This window comes from Taurulus bubalis (assembly GCF_910589615.1).
Source record: "Taurulus bubalis genome assembly, chromosome: 1".
In the NCBI taxonomy this organism is placed as follows: Eukaryota; Metazoa; Chordata; class Actinopteri; order Perciformes; family Cottidae; genus Taurulus; species Taurulus bubalis.
This window is the reverse complement of record NC_136589.1, coordinates 44607995-44628953: the sequence shown is the minus strand read 5'-3', so window position 1 is coordinate 44628953 and position 20959 is coordinate 44607995. Positions and strand designations below refer to the sequence as shown.

Here is a 20959-nt window from a genome sequence, read left to right as displayed (position 1 = left end):
AAGGTTTTTATTACTTATTTTTAATGTGCTGTACTGTAAATTTGTACAGATATAATGTTGTATTGTGTCTTTTAGCACGTACAGTTTGCTCTTGTTTTATGTTTGTTATGGTCTGTCAAGGGACTACAGATGTGAATTAGCTGTAGCTAAAATCTGGTACAGTGCATCAAATGGTGACATTTATGTTTTAACTGTACATGGTCCCTTTTAAATAAAGATATATATATATATATATATATATATATATATATATATATATATATATATTAACTAACCCTTAATTACCATTAACCATAAAGTCTTTCCCATGAGTCTTCTGTTCTTCAGGGCAAATGTGGCTCAGTGGTGAGCAGAGTTGTCCTTCGGCGGTTCGATCCCCAGCTCCTCTAGTTCATGTCCTTGAGCAAGACACTTAACCCCTAATGTCTTTCGTAGCTGTTCTACGGTGTATGCATGTTAGCTACCTGATGGACAGGTGGAACCTTAGCTCCTCCCATCAGCGTATGAATGTTAGCTACCTGATGGACAGGTGTAGTGTGAAAGCGGTTTTGGGCGTAATACTAGAAATAGAAGTACAGGTCCATTGACTGTTTTTCGTAGCTGATCAGAGAACAACATACTCAGTATTCATTCTGTATCATTGGAGACTTTATTTAACATTTAATTAGTCGGTAACTTAAACCCACATTTCCCATCTGGTCTCTGATCATCTGTTGACACAACGAGGGAGTTAAAGCACATTAACTGTGAGCGTTGCTCCTGATGGATCTTAAACAATCAGGTCACATCAGTCTGAGCCGACTCTGATCCTCTTCCATGGATCCCATATGTTTCCTTCCTCCCTGTTTCCTTTACTATGTGTCTCTTGTGCGCAATGCTGCTGTAATCCTGCAATTTCCCCACTGCAGGACTAATAAAGGATTATTTTATCTTATCTTCCTCCCGGTTTCCTTCCTCCTCACTTCCTTCCTCCTGGTTTCCTTCCTCCCTGTTTCCTTCCTCCCCGTTTCCTTCCTCCCGGTTTCCTTCCACCTGGTTTCCTTCCTCCTGGTTTCCTTCCTCCTCATTTCCTACCTCCTTGTTTCCTTCCATCCTCGTTTCATTCCTCCCTGTCCGTCCTCTTGAATCGTTGTCCACAGACGACATGTTTGTGTGTTGAGGCCGATGTCAATAAAGCTTCGGTGGTTGAATGATAATCTCTCAGATTAGCGCCGCGTCAGCAGGGAGCAGATTAGCCGTTAATCCGCCTGCTGGTCCTGGTCAGGGTTCTCCATCAATCGCCATGTGGAATCGAAGAAACGCGGTCCTGCTCTCAGGTACGTCTCCCTTCTCACTCTGGTTCTGAACCAGATCGTCCAGAGGGTCCAGAGGGTTCAGGGGTTCAGGGGGTCTAGAAGGTCTAGAAGGTCTAGAGGGTCCAGAGGGTTCAGGGGTCCAGGGGATTCAGGGGTCCAGGGGGTCCAGAGGGTCTAGAGGGTCTAGAGGGTTCAGGGGTCCAGGGGGTTCAGGGGTCCAGGGGCTCCAGGGGGTTCAGGTGTCCAGGGGGTCCAGGAGTCCAGGGATATTTGAGGGTCCAGAGGGTCCAGACCAACCTTCATGAGACTATCATGATTTAATCTCAGACCACATGAGAAGCTCCATGCTGGGACGTCGTACAGGTTTTTTAAATCCTGCACCAACTTGTGTTTTATTCTGACAGTCCAGGGAGCAGCTTCCTGTCTGTTACTCAGACAGGAAGCTGCTAACTGAGACCAATCAACCAATCACAGCTCTAGTTGGTATGAAGGGAGGCGGACGAGAGTAATTGAGCCTGAAGGAGGAATCTAAATGTGTTGTTTGTTTGTTTGTTTGTTTGTGGATCAGTGCTGCTGGCTCTATCAGCGTCGGCCTTCGTGGAGGAGCTCGATGATACGTGAGTACAACGTCTTCAAAAAGATGTTCTAGTCTATTAATAAGACGAGAAGAAACCAGCGAGATGCTTTGATTTAAACAGGAACAGCTTCCTGTTTCAGTGTCAAGAGTTTCACAATAAAAGCCTCCCAGCACAAGCAGGAGGTAACTTTATCAAAGCTCTTCTTCAGACTCTTCATTCAATATTTCATATCTCAGCTTCAGTGAAGATTACAACTTAAAACAGTGAAGGCTTGTGTTAGTTCATGGAAGCTGCATGTTAACTTAGTTATTGACATAGTTATTAACACAGTTATAAACACAGTTATTACTGAAAATGAATGAACAACTCATTACCACAGTGGTGTGATTATATGTGAACATGTGAACATATGATGTCAGAACATTAACATGAAGAAACCTATTTTCAGCTTCATGGAGACAAGAGGAGACGACGACGTCTGGCTCATCAAAGTACGTCCAACACTATTATTCATTATGTATTATATATATCATATTTATTATATATATATATTATATATATCATATGTATTTCATATATATATCATATTTATTTATTATATATCATATTTATTATATATATAATAAATATGATATAAATATATATACATACACTACCGTTCAAATGTTTGGGGTCACCCAGACAAATTTTCAGTTTCTTTGCAATTTCCTGCATGGAATAGCTTTCATTTCTAAGAACAAGAACAGACTGGCAAGTTTCACATGAAAGTTCTCTTTTTCTGGCCATTTTGAGAGTATAATGGAACCCATAAATGCGATGCTCCAGATACTCAACTAGCTCAAAGGAAAGCCATTTGTATAGCTTCTCTCACCAGCATAACGGATTTCAGCTGTGCATAATTCAGCTGTGCATAATTGCACAAGGGTTTTCTAATTAAGCAATAAGGTACTCGAGGCAGTACTGTATCGTCAATAATGTACTGTTCAAGGGTGTTGTTAGGCAAACCCTTGAACAGTACATTATTGTAGATACAGTACTGCCTCGAGTACCTTATTGCTTTTATAATACGGTTTCCTGCGACTTTATAAATAGTAATAGTAAGCTCCTTTTCAGCACAAAATAGTTGTAGCCACCAAACGTTGTGTATCGCATTTCAACGACAGAGAAAATAGTCGCACATATGGGAGTATAAAACTGACTGCCTGATCAGTAAATCACAGATTTCCCACACTGATGACACTCAGCCACCGATGTAAAGAAGTGCTCTCGCTGCTTCTGTCCGTCTTTTCTCCGTCATTTTTCTCCTCCATGATGTTTAGAGAACTTGCCTCGTGTCAGGAAATTACCGACGTAATTATCTCTCACTGGAAATGATCACGATTTTGTGATCAAACCCTTTTCATTCCTCATCTTAGTTTCCGGTTAACTAGTCTGCTCTCAGAGCGTTATCAGCTCTGCTCTCCTGATGGTGAGCCGTATCAACGTTTGACTGTACAGCAGGAACAGGGACCACATATACATTAATCACTGCTGACATTCTCATCAAAAGTCATTCCCCCCAAAATATCAAAGTTTACATGAAACATGTTTGGCAAGCTTGACAGTTATGTCAAGCTTGAAATGACAACTAACGGTTGCGCAATTTAAATCTACCTGTTATTTTAAGTGCGCACTGATATGGAACGCTCTAAATGTAAACAGGCTGTACAGTACTTTATAGATGAATAAACTACACCCCGTGACTCACTCTCAACCAATCAGAATGCTTGATTTGATCTACCCATATTATAATCATCCATTAGTCTTCTATGCGATGAGCAAACACAATGTACCATTAGAACACTGGGGTGATTGTTGCTGGAAATGGGCCATTTACCACATTAACAATGTATAGTGTATTTCTGATTCCTTTAATGTTATCTTCATTTAAAAAAACAGTGCTTTTCTTTGAAAAAAAAGGACATTTCTAAGTGACCCCAAACTTTTGAACGGTAGTGTATATATCATACGTATATATAATACATACGATATATCCATCATATTTATTATATATCCATCATATTTAATATATATATATCATATGTATATATAATAAATATGATGTGAATATATGTATATATATATATCATAAAGGTTTTGTTTCTCTGTGCAGTTTTACGCCCCCTGGTGTACGTTCTGCAAACAGCTGGATCCGGTGTGGCATCAGATCGGATCAGAACTCAGGAGTCTGGGCTCTCCGGTCAACGTCGGTAAAGCAGACGCCACGGCCAGCACCGGTCAGTAAGACTACCAAAATAAAAGTACCAAAATAAAGTACCAAAGTAAAAGTACTTAAATAAAAGTACCTAAGTAATATGTACTATCGTATAAAGTACAACTGAACGCTGAATGAAGGTTGGTGAACCACCGGGAACCATCAGGAACCATCGAGAACCATCTGGAACCATCGAGAACCATCAAGAACCATCGAGAACCATCTGGAACCATCGAGAACCAGCTGGAACCACCGGGAACCATCTGGAACCATCAAGAACCACCCGGGACCATCTGGAATCACGAGAACCACCGCGAACCATTGGAAACCATCAGGAACATCGGAAACTATCGGAAAACCACCGGGAACCACCGGAAACCACCGGAAACCACAGAGAACCACCAGGAACCATCGGAAACCATCGGGAAGCACCAATACACTTGTCTGGAGACATCTGGAACCATCGGGAACCATGGGGAGACATTGGGAATCATCGGGAGACATCTGGAACCATCGGGAACCATGGGGAGACATTGGGAGACATCGGGAATCATCGGGAGACATCGGGAACCATCGGGAGCCATCGGGAACCATCGGGAGAGATCGGGAACCATCGGGAGAGATCGGGAGACATCGGGAACTATCGGGAGAGATCGGGAGACATCGGGAACCATTGGGAGACATCAGGAACCATCAGAAGACATTGGGAGACATCGGGAACCATCAGGAGACATCGGGAACCATCAGAAGACATCGGGAGCCATCGGGAGCCATCGGGAGACATTGGGAGACATCGGGAACCATCAGGAGGCATCAGAAACCATCGGGAGAAATCGGGAGACATCGGGACCATCAGGAGCCATCGGGAGCCATCAGGAGACATCGGGAGACATCGGGAGACATCAGGAGCCATCTGGAACCAACGGAAACTATTGGGAGACATCAGGAACCATCAGAAGACATCGGGAACCATCAGGAGGCATCGGGAACCATCGGGAACCATCAGGAGACATCGGGAGACATCAGAGCCTCGACTTCTCTCCTCTCAGCTTCTCTGAGGAAACACAAAATAGGAAATGAGTAAAAACCCCTGATCAGGTCAGAGGTCAGAGCTGATGTTGTGTTTCTCTGCAGGTTTGGCCAAAGAGTTCAAGGTCAGAGGTTATCCAGCCATCCTCATGTAAGCCACAACACATTCACTTCATGTTTATGATGGAACAGCTTTCACCAAATACAATCTATTGCTATATATAAATATCAGCTGATATTATTATGTTCTTATATCCTTATTGATCACGTTTCTTTATCTCTTCTTGTGACATCACGGATGTTTCTTTTTTTAACTGTTTTCAGGTTGAAGAAAAGTGTGAAATATAATTATTCAGGAGCGAGAACCAAAGACGGGATCCTGGACTTTGCACATCGGGTTGGAGGGTGAGGAACCGCCCTCTTAACTCCTCCCCTAACTCCTCCTCTTATCTCCTCCTCTATCTCCTCCTCTTATCTCCTCCACTATCTCCTCCTCTTATTTCCTCCTCTATCTCCTCCTCCTATCTCCTCCTCTATCTCCTCATCTTATCTCCTCCCCTAACTCCTCCTCTTATCTCCTCACCTAACTCCTCCTCTTATCTCCTCCTCTCATCGCCTCCCCCCTAACTCCTAACTCCTCCTCTCATCTCCTCCCCCCTAATTCCTAACTCCTCCCTCAGGCCGCTGGTTCGATCTCTCAGCAGTCTGCAGCTCTTCCAACACGCCATGAACCGCCACGATGTCATGTTTGTTTATGTTGGAGCCACATCTCAGCTGAAGGTACACACACACACACACACACACACACACACACACACACACACACACACACACACACAAGAAATAACATGTCCACAAAAATGATTAAGTACGATAAATAGGATAAATAACTCTGACCTCTGGTGTGTTTTAGGGAAACTACACATCAGCAGCAGAGACGATGATCGTTCACACCTACTTCTTCTCTTCAACCAGAGACGTCCTGCCCAAGGTTTGACTGACCGAGGGGACATCAGGGTTCACTAGAGGACGATAGAGGACATTGGAGGACATTAGAGGACGATAGAGGACGATAGAGGCCATTAGAGGACGATAGAGGACGATAGAGGACATTACGGGATGATAGAGGACGATAGAGGACATTAGAGGACGATAGAAGACATTACAGGATGATAGAGGACAATAGAGGACATTAGAGGACAATAGAGGACGATAGAGGACGATAGAGGACATTAGAGGACAATGGAGGATGATAGAGGACGATCAAGGCCATTAGAGGACGATAGAGGACATTAGAGAACATTAGAGGACATTAGAGAACGATAGAGGACGATAGAGGACATTAGAGGCCTTTAGAGGACGATAGAGGCCATTGGAGGACGATAGAGGACATTACGGGACGATAGAGGACATTAGAGGACGATAGAGGACATCAGAGGACATCAGAGGACATTAGAGGACGATAGAGGACGATAGAGGACGATAGAGGCCATTAGAGGATGATAGAGGACATTACGGGACGATAGAGGATATTAGAGGACGATAGAGGACATTAGAGGACGATAGAGGACGATAGAGGACGATAGAGGACAATGTAGGACGATAGAGGACGATAGAGGACGATAGAGGACAATGTAGGACGATAGAGGCCATTAGAGGACCATAGAGGACATTACGGGACGATACAGGGCGATAGAGGATATTAGAGAACGATAGAGGATATTAGAGGACGATAGAGGACGATAGAGGACATCAGAGGACATTAGGGGACGATAGAGAACATTAGAGGACGATAGAGGACGATAGAGAGGACGATATAGGACGATAGAGGATGATAGAGGACGATAGAGAGGACATCAGAGGACATTAGAGGACGATAGAGGACGATAGAGGACGATAGAGGACGATAGAGGACGATGTAGGACGATAGAGGACGATAGAGGACAATGTAGGACGATAGAGGCCATTAGAGGACCATAGAGGACATTACGGGACGATACAGGGCGATAGAGGATATTAGAGAACGATAGAGGATATTAGAGGACGATAGAGGACGATAGAGGACATCAGAGGACATTAGGGGACGATAGAGGACATTAGAGGACGATAGAGGACGATAGAGGACGATAGAGAGGACGATATAGGACGATAGAGGATGATAGAGGACGATAGAGAGGACATCAGAGGACATTAGAGGACGATAGAGGACGTAAAATGTCTCTAGACCTGAACTGGTGATGTTGTTCAGTGTTTCTGGTTCTGGTCCATGTGTCCAGGTGGTCTCCCTCCCATCTCTGCCGGCTGTGGTGGTTTTTAAAGACGGGACCTACTTCACTTTCGACGGTAAGAAGTTGAAGTGTGAGCACCAAAGGGAGTTGAAGTGTGAGCACCAAAGGGAGTTGAAGTGTGAGCACTAAAGGCAGTTGAAGTGTGTGCACTAAAGGGAGTTAAAGTATGAGCACTAAAGGGAGTTGAAGTGTGTGTGTGCACTAAAGGGAGTTGAAGTGTGCGCACTAAAGGGAGTTGAAGTGGGAGCACCAAAGGGAGTTGAAGTTGGTGCACTAAAGGGAGTTGAAGTGTGTGTCTGCATGAAAGGGAGTTGAAGTGTGTGTGAGCACTAAAGGGAGTTGAAGTGTGAGCACTAAAGGGAGTTAAAGTGTCTGGTTGTATGAAAACACGGATGTTGTTTAAGCAGGAGAGTAGTGAAGATAATTGAAGCGCCACTCGGTGTGTAAGTAGTGGCAGCAGCCTTAATGACAAATGAAGTCAATGTGCAGTGTGACGTTAAAGCACATTTCACAGTTAAATTGCAGTTGAAGAATAAAAAGTTCAGTGCCAAACAGATGAAACGGTTAAAAGCAGTTGGGGTGTGTCTGTTAACGAGGCAGCTGATTGGCTCTCCTGTGACAGGAAGTCTTATTGTTTAAAATGTGCCCTTTCCTGACTTTTAGAGAAACTTGACGGTGACCTGACGTCGTGGATCAACAGAGAACGTTTCCCAAACTACCTGAAGATCGACAGCTACACCCTGTACGCCATGGGAGAGTCAGGTATGGGCTGAGGCTCACCCACAGGGAGACACTCACTACAGGCTCACCAACAGGGAGACACTCACTACAGGCTGAGGCTCACCCACAGGGAGATACTCAGGCTGAGGCTCGCTCACAGGGAGACACTCACTACAGGTTGAGTCTCACCCACAGGGAGACACTATATGATCAGTAGCGCCCCTGTGTCTTATAAAACACTTATAAAACACGGCTAAATGTAATATTCACATGGTTCTGCATAATTAGATATAAACAACCAAAAACAAGTTTAAACGACATGTGAAATTCCGAAGCTGCCGATTGGTTGCTGTGACGTGACTCCGCCTTTTTCCCACAGATAAGCTGGTGGCGTTGGTGCTGGTGGAGGACAAGAGTCTCTGTGAGGACAGCGGGAGGTAAGATTGCGTCCAGCACCCTGTGACATCATCATCCGTCCTATGACCTCACTGTGAAGCGTTTCCTGTTTCCTGTTCAGGTACAAGAGTCTCATGGAGAAAGTGTCTGCAGACTACAGAGACATCTACAGCAGGTCAGAGTCTCACTGGACACAAAGGACCAGGACAAAGTACTGAGACACAAACCTGAATCTGTCTTTCTGTCTGTCCAGAGACTTCTACTTTGGTTTCATGGAAGGGAGTGACTACATTAATGGACTCGTGATGGGGTAAGACTGTGTTTCAATCATTACTGTCTCTAGTCCTCAGTGTCCTTCATGTCTTTAGTCCTTAATGTCTCTAGTCCTTAATGTGCCTAGTCCTTAACGTCCCGAAGTTTTTAGTCCCTAACGTCTCGAGTCCTTTTTATGTGTTTAAGTCTCCCATGTTGATGTGGAGACGTTCAGGACTAGAGATGTTAAGGACTAGAGATGTTTTCAGTAAACCCAGAGTCCACTTCCATACCCCTGATTGACCTGACTCTGCTTGTCGTTGTCAGTGAGGTGGTGGCGCCGTCCTTTATTGTGGTTAATCTGTCCAGCGACGGCTACTTCCTGCCTCCGGCCGCTGTAGAGACAGAGCGCCAGCTGCTTGACTTCCTGAACGGGGTTCTGGACGGCAGCGTCCAGGTCAGGACTCCAAACTAACCTGGAGGACGGAGGAGGACATTTAACAGCCTGTTTGATTACTTCTGAAATCTGATTCTTGGTCTGACCTCAGTTTCAGGGAGGAAACGGCGTCGATCAGCGAGTCAGACGTTTCATCTACGACGTCAAAGTCACGGTGACGGTAAGTCCTGTTGTTCGCTGTCCTGTCTTCCTGTCTCAGGGACGCCTCACCTCTTTGTCCTCTGTTTGTCTGTCTCTCCAGCCCATGTTCAGCCAGGCTCCGCTGCTCGGCTGCTTGCTGGTTGGCTTCCCGTTCGCCATCGTTGCCGTCTTGTTCTACCTCTGCTGTAAGAACCGACCCACCGCAACCGACGATGACGACGATAGTGTTGAGTTGCTGGCTCCGTCACTGCAGCGCCACACCAACCGGCATGACAAGAAGTCCGACTGAGGATGCGGATCAGGAGGAGGGCCGTGATCCAGACTTAGATCCAGAACTTTGCGTCATTTCATTTGTCTTTGACATGAGATCAAATAAAACACTTCAACCCCTTCTATCTCCAAGTAAAAACATTATTTCAATAACAACTTAATGTCTGTGATGTTTGATGCTAAATGTTCAGCATCCCCTGGAATTACCTGCAGGGTTTATGACATCACTATTAGTGTCTAGTGTGATGGAAAAAGTATCTCTTTGTCACTGGGGCAGAGGCAGAAGAGTTGAGAATTGTAATTTGAGCTTTCTAATGACCAGACAAAAATAGTCTTCTGGAACACAAGTTGTAAAGAGTGATTCTTTAATGCATCCAAGCGGGGAGCAGTTTAAACAGGCACGTATCACAGTGACAGTGGAAAGACTCACACGGACTTCTGTCCGTTCCTTGGTATTTAAAAGGTTCCTTCTCTATATGTCAGATGAAGTTTAAGACAACCAATGAAAATGAGCAGCACACTTAAAAGAAAACCATAATATGAGTTACACACACCCAAGTCTTATGTTTTTGTTCCAACTATTAATTCAATTTATCAGCAGGTGCAAACTTATCGATTCACCCTCGTCCTGTATCCGGCCTTGAGGAGAAAGCAGCAGTATTTCAAAAATAATTGGCTGGGAACCTGGTTTGTGTTTTCACTGGGAGTATTTGGGGCTTACAGTCTTAAACTATGGCAAGATTTATTTTGCCATTATACTAGTCAATCAGGACAGTGAAGGAGACATTGTGTGTTCAACAGTTATTGATGATTCTCATGTGACCGCCCCACAGTCATCAGTCCGCCATCAGGGGGCTCGATCCCCATCGTGCCACCTGAACGCGCGCGAACCTCAGAAAAACGCGCGGGCCGCACAAACACTAAATTTTTATGTCAAGTAGGGGGCCACAAATTATCGGCTCGAGGGCGGCGAGTTTGAGACCCCTGTTTTAAGGTATACATTAAGGGTCGTTTTTTGTGTTTGGTCAATCTTTTTTTCTTAAAAACTTGTTTGTTTCAATCCATTAATTCATACATGCATCGCCCTCATAAATCACATCAATACATCGTAATTATCGTTCATGGGAGAAATACATTCACAATTCAGCTTCACAAACTTCGTGTGCTTTTATTTTGAAGGTCAGTGAGTGAGCCCGGATGTTGCGTCATGCGGCTGCGCTGACGGCTAGCGGCTAGTGAAGTGCTCGCTGGGTGAGAACGCCGATCTTCTTCTTCTCCTCCTTCATGCGGCTCCATGTTGCTGCTGCAGTGAAGAAGAAGAAGAAGCTCCGAGAAGCTGCTCGTGCACGCGCACAGGCTCCATGGCGACGGAGGAGTTCTACGAGGTGATGCAAGCTAATGCTAACGTGCTATCAGAAGCTAACGGCGGAGTTCCGAGTAAACTTTCAAAACTTTACGAGAAAAGTAATTAGTTAGTAGTTAGTTAGCAGCTTTTAAAGTGAGTCAGAGGTTCGTCTGATACAAACTTTAGGCTGAGTTGGCATCTGTAACTAGCCTGTAATGTTAGCTCTGCGTTAGCTCAGAGTTAGCTCAGAGTTAGCTCAGAGTTAGCTCTGTGTTAGCTCTGTGTTAGCTCTGTGTTAGCCCAGTATTAGATCAGAGTTAACTCAGTATTAGCTCAGTGTTAGCTCAGAGTTAACTTGGTACTAGCTCGGAGTTAATTCAGTGTTAATTAGTATTAGCTCAGAGTTAGTTAGGTACTAACTCAGTGTTAGTTTGGTATTAGTTCAGTGTTAGCTCAATGTTAGCCCAGCGTTAACTCATTATTAGCTCAGTGTTAGCTCAGAGTTAGTTAGGTATTAACTCAGTGTTAGTTAGGTATTAGCTCAGTGTTAGCTCAGAGTTAGCTGGGTATTATCTGATGAGGTGGTGGTGTGTCCTGCAGGTGGAGAGGATCGTGGACAAGAGGAAGAACAAGAAGGGGAAGGTGGAGTACCTGGTCCGGTGGAGAGGTTACGGGTCAGAGGGAGACACCTGGGAGCCCGAGACTCACCTGTCCACCTGCATGATCTACGTCCACGACTTCAATCGCCAGGATGCCGCGTGGCAACGAGGCAGCACGCTGCTGCGCTCCACCCGCAGCCTGCCGGGCCACCGCTGCAGCCCCGCCCACCGGGCGCCCTGCAGGCCGCTGCCCAGCGACCCGGCTCGCGGCGACATCATCGGTGACCTCATCGGAGGTTTACCGGGAGGCTGTGACCCAGTAAGACCCGGTCTGGGCCCGCTCCGCTCGGCTCTCGCCGGCTCGCAGCAGCACTGCGTCGGCCGGTTCGGCAGCTTCCTCATGTCGGCGTCTCCGGCTGGCTCGGCCCGCCGCAGCGTGGACCTGTCCAAGACCGGCATCAAGATCCTGGTCCCCAAGAGTCCCATGAACAGCCGCCTGGACCCGGAGGACTCGCCCAGCGAGGCGGCCCACGGTCTGGAGGCCGGAGCTCAGGACGCTCACCTGGCCCCGCCCGAGGTCGCCCTGCTGGAGAAGCCTGCAGGGGTCCAGCTGGGGCCCGGAGAGGAGAGGGCCCGCATGGGGACCAGACCACGTGGACAGAACCCCCTGCCCCCGCCCCGGGTCCCCGTCACACCTGCTGCCATGCGCTCCCTCAGCAGCACAGGTAAGGTCAAAGGTCAAACCGCTCAGCTCGCCAGGTAATCATTGACCAGGAGGGATCCAGTGTCTTTAGTCTTTGAACTGGACCCGGTTCAAAGACCGGGTCCAGTTCGTCTTTGAACTGGACCCGGTCTTTGAGTTCAGTTAAGAGCTGATCCTCAGTTCTGGTTCCAGATAGAACCGCATGACCTGACCTCCTGTCTCCTAGGTAACGCAGCGTTGATGGAGGCCAATGGGATGTCGGGTGTGCAGAGTTCTGTTACCGGGGCAACGGGGAAGCGGCGCCTGGAGGAACGTTCCGCTTTCGACAAACGTCTGAGGTTCAGCGTGCGGCAGACGGAGAGCGCGTACCGCTACCGGGACATTGTGGTGAAGAAACAAGATGGCTTCACTCACATCCTGCTGTCCACCAAGAGCTCCGAGAACAACACGCTGAATCCTGAGGTGAGACCACGCCCACATAGGTTAGACCACGCCCCTAGCACGGTCTAAACGCTATGGTGAGGCCACGCCCCTAGATGCCAGACCACACCCCTAACACTGTCTAAATGCTATGGTGAGGCCATGCCCCCAGAGGCCAGACCACACCCCTAACATAAACTCAATGCTAAAGCCACGCCCAAAACGCACTCATCTGGTGCAATATAAATACATTGAAGTACTTTATACTTTTTATTCTGTCTTTATATTTAATTTAAAATTGCTACTATATTCTTCTCTTTACTGTTTTTTACTACTGTTTACTGTTATTTTATTACTTCCTGGTCAGGTGATGAAGGAGATCCAAAGCGCCATGGCCACCGCAGCATCAGACGACAGTAAGCTGGTGCTACTCGGCGCCGTTGGAAGCGTCTTCTGCTGCGGCCTGGACTTCCTGTACTTCATCCGACGGCTGACGGAGGACAGGAAGAAGGAGAGCATCAAGATGGCTGAAACCATCAGGTAATGCTGACTGTCAAAGCCAGGCGGCCATGTCTGACGTATCAGTAAGTGTAACCTCTGACTAGGGCTGGTTTCAGTTTTCCGTACAGTATGAATTTTTCATATACCGTCATACCGGTCGCCACTTTTTGGCAGGCAACAACATTTAATATTCACAGCTTGAAGCTGAAGGAGCAGCGGACCGAGCTTCTTACGTCTCATGTTAACTCACTTGACTCATGGTGTGCAAGAAATGACATCGCCAGAATGCATTCTAGGTAAATGACACCGTCCACAGAGGAAGACTTTTCTTGTGCAGGAAGAAGTAGGCCGTTTCTCAATCAGCGTTCTTCTCTGTACTTGTGTTCTTGTGGACTCGTAAAACGTCATCAATCGCGGCCCAAGTACTGTTCCAATTCAAAAGTTCGCTTCTCGCCAAGAAAGGTGAAAATGCCCGGATGTGACTTGATCCTCCCATTTTACCGGGGATGCATCAGAGCAGACTTGAGCGTACTTGAGAGAGCCAATATCCCAGAATGCATTTCGGACCAGCAAACGGGGAACAATGACGGATGAGAAAACTCATAACTGAAAGTTGACATTCTCTGAATACTACCGTTGTTGAGTCACAACATGTAATTTTAGGATGTTTTCAGGCGAGAAGTTAGTTGTTTAAGCATCAAATCTGTGGTCGCTTTCTCAAGAATCGGCCGACTTAAAAAGATACGCCGACGGGTTGAGGTCCTGCTCGCGGGACCGTGAGCCCCGCAGCACCGGGCTGTCAGCGCTCTGCTGCCCGCCGAGAGCAGCCTGATCTAATCTGATTTAACAAGCAATCATTATTATTTATTCACAGTCACATTAAATCATTTTGACTGATGGAAAGGTTAAGGTTTATAAGTTAAGATTTTAATTTAACTTTTACTTTGAACTACAGCGGTGTCTTACTTTTGACCGAATTGTTTGCAATTATATGTGTATATAAGTATATACATATATAATACATATTTATAAACATATAATATATACAATTATACGTGTATATAAGTATATATATAAAACACATTTATAAACACAATATATATACAATGTGATGTCTATCTCTGTGTGTGTGTGTGTGTGTGTGTGTATATATATATATATATATATATATATATATATACATATACATACATACATACATACAATGGTATGTGTATGTCTGTGAAACCAGTACAAAAAAAAGCAGGGTTGTCATATTTTGTTTCACTGTAAAAATACTTTACAGTGAAGAATCAGAGTTCCTCATGACGACAACAGCTGAGGTGGTGACGTCATCAAGTCAGCTGCTGTTCCAATTGCAGAAAGACCGTTCTGCCTCCTCCTGTCTTTGAGAGTCTGGACTCCCAAGTCCAGACTCCAAGTCCAGACTCCAAAAGTTCACAAGTCCGTACTTGTGTACTTGGGTATTGAGAAACGGCCGTATTTTCCTGTGCAGCAAAGTGGGCGGGCTTTACCCATCATGCCTTTTGGCGATGTCATTTCTTGCACACCATGAGTCAACTTCTATCCGTGAGACGTAAGTAGCTCAGACCGCTGTCCACATATCTGTGACTGTAAAAAATAAATGTTGCTGCCTGCTGTTGTCGTTATGGCTGCGCATGCGCCACTAGTATCAAGGCATTCCCCTGGGTCCTAAATCCCTCCATTTTAGCTCCCTACGTACCAATCAAAACAGTTGCGATTCAGTGATGAATAACGATGGCGGTGGCGGTCCTTTTCGGCGTCAATAAATTAATGTGTTTAATTGGAGAAAAAAATACCGTGATATACCGTCAAACCGCCAGAATCTGTGATATGAATACCGTGATATGAATTTTTGGCTATACCGCCCAGCCCTACCTCTGACCTGTCTCCTTTTCCTCAGGACCTTCGTCAACACCTTCATCCAGTTCAGGAAGCCGATTGTGGCGGCGGTGAACGGGCCGGCGCACGGCCTCGGTGCTGCCATCCTGCCGCTCTGCGACGTGGTGTGGGCCAATGAGAAGGCCTGGTTCCAGACGCCATACGCGTCCTACGGCCAGACACCAGACGCCTGCTCGTCCTTCACCTTCCCACGCATCATGGGCCTCGCCTCGGTCAGTCCACCACTTCCTCTCCCTTACTGCTCACTAACATACCACTTCCTCTCCCTTACTGCTCACTAACATACCACTTCCTGTTCCAGGCTAACGAGCTGCTTCTGAGTGGCAGGAAGTTGACGGCCCAGGAGGCGTGTACTAAAGGGTTGGTGTCTCAGGTTCTCTGGCCGGGAACCTTCACACAGGAAGTGATGCTGAGAGTCAAAGAACTGGTGTCTGTCGACTCACAGGTCAGTTACACGCAGACACAGACGCACGCACACCCATGCACAGACGCACGTGCACGCAGACACACACAGACACACGCACACACACAGACACACGCACACACTTTGTAAGTACCTGGCCATCGGTCCTCATTCCTGATGGTGACGGTGGTTCCACTTCCTGTCCTGCAGGTTCTGCGGGAGTCTAAAGCCCTGATGAGGAACACCAGTCGCAGTGCTCTGGAGCAAGCTAACGAGCGCGAGTGTGAAGCCCTGAAGAGGGTTTGGGGCTCGTTGCAGGGAACCGACTCCATCCTGCAGTACCTGCAGAGGAGCACCGAGCTCTGCTAGGACCTAGACCAGGACCAGGTCCTGAACAGCTCCTTTGACTCAACAGCTCTGAGCTGGACAGGAAACACTGAACGTTTTCTCCCTTTGTTGTAAACATTTAAGTTATAATTATAATCCTCCAGTCAGATGTTTACTCTCCTGTGGGGTTCCACAGGGTTCCACCCTGGGTCCTCTGCTGTTGAGCTCTAAAGGCCTCATGTTGGGAGGTAACATCAGGACACATGGGCTGGACTATCACAATGAAATGGTTTGTTCTAATGTGTGTTGTTCCTGCCAGACCAACAAGGGGCGTTGAGAAGAACCCGACTAGACCTGCTCAGTGGTCTACAGCTCCTGAGTTTTCCTGTACACGGGAACTGTTGAGGGATTCTGCTGAAGAAGACAATGGCCTGCAGTTCCCCTGCTTCCAGTCTTTGTGCTAAGCTAGGCCAACAGTCCCAGACCTTTGTCTGTACTGGACACAGACATGAAACTGAAGAGGATCTATCACATGTTGGACTGTTCCTTCAAACGGAGGTGACCTTTGACCTCGTCCCAGAGTGATTCTGCCAGGAGGAATGAACAGGAAGTGGATGCTGAGCAGAAACAGGATATGAACTAAACCTGATGTTTGGTTCATCAGATGATCGACACACACGAGTCGGCACCTGACACCTGCATTATGTGGGCGTGGCTTGTGAGTCATGTGATCTGAATGAACTGAGACCCTGCATTATGTGGGCGTGGCTTGTGAGTCATGTGATCTGAATGAACTGTGATGGAGTCCAGGATGTGAATCAAAGAGTTTCTCATGTGTAAAATAAACCGACTCAGTGAATCTGTTTCATTTGAATGAAATGGTGTTTTTTAGTGATGGCGAGATGAAGCTTCCTGAAGCATTTAAGCTTTCCATCCAATTGGTTCGCTCATGGGCCGAAGCTTCATGGGGCTTCATTTGCTCTACTGCGCCACCAAGTGGACAATAAATGTAAAGCGGGCAGAGCGATCCTAACGACACCATGGCTTTGGTTTGTGAAGCTTTGAATTGAATAAATGAAAGATGTTTGAAATGCCAATACATGAATTATTAACTTATTAACATTGTGTGTCTTTATGATATAATGGCGGGGTCACAAATTGAAATGGGAAACAAATTGAAAAGTGTCATGTGACTGTAGCTCAGTGGTTACCATATCCATCTCTAAGTCAGAGGCCCGGTGGATCGAGCCCTGGCTCCTCTAGTCCATGTTGATGTGTCCAGTTGATTACATTTTATAAAACTAAGAACCTTTCCAGTGCTGGGCTTTTTGAGACTATTTCGCATGCTTTATAAAATACCCTTTCACAGTCACACATGAAGCTGGGTACAGAGAGGAAGGGGGGAGTTTTGCTTGCGGTATATTCCAAATCGCACGGCAAACCCACGAACCATTTTCTGAATCAGTACGGCCGGCTCGCGAGGCTTCGAACGTCACAAACCTCGATACGCGCTTCACCAAAATCTACCTGATTACTCGACACGGAAGGACACGTCACTAGTGTTTCCATGGAGACCTTATTCCATGCAGCCAATCAGTGTCGCATTAAAGAGGAGTAGATACGCGAATAATTAGTAACTATTTAGATGAAGAACTGTTTTTATTTTAGGACAAATGAAGTAAAAAAAATATAATCTATAAAGTTAGAATTTGCACATAAACAAATGAAACAGCCGTTTCCTAAAAAAAGAACACAGACAAGTTTCCTCAATGAGACCTTTAGTCTGCAGTGGTTCACTCTGAGGCTCGAGGCCCACAAAGGGTCGCCTCAATATTAACAAACATTTCACAACCACAAATATTTACTATTTTAACTAATCATATTTTAGTTTAATTTAAATCCAAAATAGAAACCGGTTTCTACAACAAAACCTGAATAATAACTCAACCCTGAAACCACCCACTGATGACATCTTCCTGGAGGACAGGCGTCATGGTGGACAGCTGTAGTCCTGGAGGACAGGTGTCATGGTGGACAGGTGTAGTCCTGGAAGACAAGTGTCATAGTGGACAGGTGTAGTCCTGGGGGACAGGTGTAGTCCTGGGGGATAAGTGTCATGGTGGACAGGTGTAGTCCTGGAGGACAGGTGTAGTCCTGGGGGACAGGTGTCATGGCGGACAGGTGTCGTGGGCCCCCGCCGCCAGGTGCAGCTGGTAGGTGTGGTCGTGGAACATCAGCAGGCTGTAGAAGTGGTCTCCTCCCTTCAGGACTCCGTGTTCTTCACCCCCCCACGAGACCGGACTGTCAACGAAACCATGAACCGTCAGGGAGGCCCAGTTCTCCACCAGAGGCTGATCCAGGTAACACCTGCAGGACGAGGACACGGTACTGTCAGTGTGGACAGAGTAGTACTACAAGTATAGCACTATAGTACTACTGCTACTACTATATACTACTAGTACAGCAAGTACAGCAGGAATAGTACTTTTGGAAATACTACATCTTCATGTTGAATGGAGGTACCGTCCATAAGATGGACTCCCTTAATGCTCCCTTATTGAAGCTAAGTCCCTCTGAATGTCTGCTGGTCAGAGGTCAGCTGACCTGATCTGCTGGATGAGTCGGTGGACGTCTTGAGGACGCAGCAGTCCGCAGACGGAGACGCTCAGAGCACGACTCATCCTGGTCTTTGGCTCAGGACAGACCAGCGAGGACAGGAAGCTGCTCGACGAGTTCTCACTGAAACCACAGAAGAAGAGTGAACGGGAGGCCACGTCCGGTAGAAAACGACCTGTCGTCATGGCGTCCACCGTCTCACCAGCTGACGTGGGCGTCCACGGCCCCGAGCCACTCCAGCAGGCGGTGAGGGTCACATGACTGCAGGTCAGAGGTCAGCAGAGGACAGGACAGGTCTTTTAGGGCGTGGCTTCTGATCTCAGGTCTGTGCTCCGACCAATCGTAACGAGACAGGAGTGCCTGCAGAGAGGCTCCGCCCCCTACGGGACAGACAGCAGAGGGTTATGGGTAATGACTTCTGTTAGAAGTCTTGAGACGTGAGGCGTTCAGGTTGGTGGGATATTTCAGAGCTGGGTAACAAACACACAGGTGTGTCTCACCTGGAGGATGTGACAGCAGGAAGTCGGTCTTCAGTTGGAGTCGTGACCTCAGACCTGTGACGAGTCTCTGGTAGCCCCGCCCACCAGGAGCCATGGCGCTGTCAGTCAAGTCTACAGATACGACTGTAATATATATATATATATGTAATGTTATTATGATACAGAATCACAGTACTTCAGTATTTATTCAATGTTTTCATGAAGGCAGCATTAGATAAATATATATTTACAGGTGAGTAATAGTGTTTGCAGATATACACCAGGTAGACCAGGTAAACCAGACACCTGGAATGTTTCATAATAAACAAACCGAATCTGCTGTTTGATCGCTGGTTGAATCTGGACGGTTTCCCTTCAACTCCCAACACCTCAAATGAGTCTTTATCCAGAGAGAGAGACAGGTGACCTGCAGACAGACAGACAGGCAGTCAGAGGGAGACAGGTGACCTGGATGAGACACCTGTACATGAGAGTTTTTACCGTTCGGCATCAGAGCGACACAGTTGTCCTCGTCTATCCTCGTCCCGTAGGACAGACCGGAGACACGTCCTGCAGAGGCACATGGTTCAGACATCTGTGTGTACAGGTGTGTGTACAGGTGTGTGTGTACAGGTGCGTGAACAGGTGTGTGTACAGGTGTGTGTGTGTGTGTACAGGTGTTACCCTGGTGCACAGCCGTCTCCAGGAAGTGCTTGTCCAGCAGCTCGTGTATGGGCAGCTTCCTGATCAGGTAGAAACTGTCGATACTGTTCAATACAGCTTCCAGGTGAGAGGGGGCGGAGCTACACTCAGGCAGCAGCATGGACACCTGCACAGGTAAAAGAATGGGGCTCATTACAGACTGAAGACTAATTCCACAGGTGAATAACATTTATGTTGTTTATATATTTTCATGACTTAAAATGTAACAGTAAATATGCTCAGAGCTCAGGTTAACTGTTGTCTTCTGTAATATATATAATATGACATGATACAGTTAATTGTTTATTGATTTCTGCTTTTATTTTCTTATGAATCTGATCGTAATTTTCTTCATAACTTTTCATGTATTAATAGTTATATTTACCAATAAATAAACCACATCATTAGGAACAGGATGCTTTTATTCTGAAGGTCCGTGCCCTCTACGTGTAAACCCGGTGGTCATCTATGTTATTACCTGTGTTATTGCCTGTGTGTTATTACCTATGTTTCATTACCGATGTGTTATAATATGTGTTATTACCTGTGTGTTATTACCTGTGTGTTATTACCTATGTTTCATTACCGGTGTGTTATGTGTGTTATAATCTGTGTTATTACCTGTGTGTGTCCTGTGTGTTATTACCTATGTGTGTTATTACCTGGCTCACGTTGTAGTTGAAGTGCAGTGTTATTACCTGTGTTATTACCTGACTCACCTTGTAGTTGAAGTGCAGCTGCTCCACCTGAGAGCTCAGCCGGTTCTTCTCGTCCAGGAAGCTGGACCGGTCGCAGACCAGCAGGGTCCGCGGGGTTCGCTCCAGACCTCCGAACATCTTCACTGTTCACGTTCCACGAGACTGCGACCCGGAAGTTACAAGACTCTTCCGGTTCAGGGTTTTCAACATAAGAGCTTCCGACTGGAGCGGCTTCTTCGTCTTCTTCTTCCGCTGACTCGACGCTCCAGCGGCGAATTACCGCCCTCTAGCGGATGTAACACCACCTCCCACTGCTCCCACTGCTCCATCACCTCCCACTGCTCCCATTGCTCCATCACCTCCCACTGCTCCATCTGCTATACAAAATAAATTGAATTAAAATGAACTAGTATTATTAATTAGTATTATTAGGGTCCGAGCGACTGACAGAGTCAGTCCCGAGAGGACCCTATTGAAATACAAAGGGTTATTATTACTATTATTGTTATTAATATTATTATTAAGAGTATTATTTATTATCGTTATAATATTATTGTTGTTAT

General features: G+C 46.3%; 3 protein-coding genes across 3 annotated transcripts; 2 read left to right on the top strand and 1 right to left on the bottom strand.

Moving 5' to 3' along the window:
• Positions 1–2321: 2321 nt before the first annotated feature.
• Positions 2322–9699, top strand: LOC306732922 (protein disulfide-isomerase tmx3a-like; the record flags this gene model as incomplete). Its single annotated transcript, XM_079214098.1, has 14 exons — positions 2322–2364; positions 4026–4149; positions 5262–5307; positions 5481–5561; positions 5837–5936; positions 6070–6147; positions 7433–7499; positions 8108–8206; positions 8544–8601; positions 8682–8735; positions 8814–8870; positions 9140–9269; positions 9361–9429; positions 9511–9699. Exons 1-14 carry the CDS (start codon positions 2326–2328, stop codon positions 9697–9699), a joined length of 1191 nt encoding a protein of 396 aa, XP_079070224.1. The 5' UTR covers positions 2322–2325.
• A 1279-nt stretch (positions 9700–10978) lies between these two features.
• cdyl (chromodomain protein, Y-like) lies at positions 10979–16990 on the top strand. The gene is made up of 7 exons (XM_079223151.1): positions 10979–11065; positions 11626–12349; positions 12554–12789; positions 13115–13287; positions 15173–15383; positions 15473–15616; positions 15785–16990. Exons 1-7 carry the CDS (start codon positions 11042–11044, stop codon positions 15941–15943), a joined length of 1671 nt encoding a protein of 556 aa, XP_079079277.1. The 5' UTR covers positions 10979–11041; the 3' UTR covers positions 15944–16990.
• Positions 16991–17553: 563 nt separating this feature from the next.
• rpp40 (ribonuclease P/MRP 40 subunit) lies at positions 17554–20534 on the bottom strand (the record flags this gene model as incomplete). The annotated part of the gene is made up of 8 exons (XM_079218310.1): positions 17554–18268; positions 18506–18640; positions 18720–18897; positions 19018–19140; positions 19328–19423; positions 19498–19566; positions 19681–19825; positions 20418–20534. 8 exons carry the CDS (start codon positions 20532–20534, stop codon positions 18070–18072), a joined length of 1062 nt encoding a protein of 353 aa, XP_079074436.1. The 3' UTR covers positions 17554–18069.
• Positions 20535–20959: the final 425 nt, after the last annotated feature.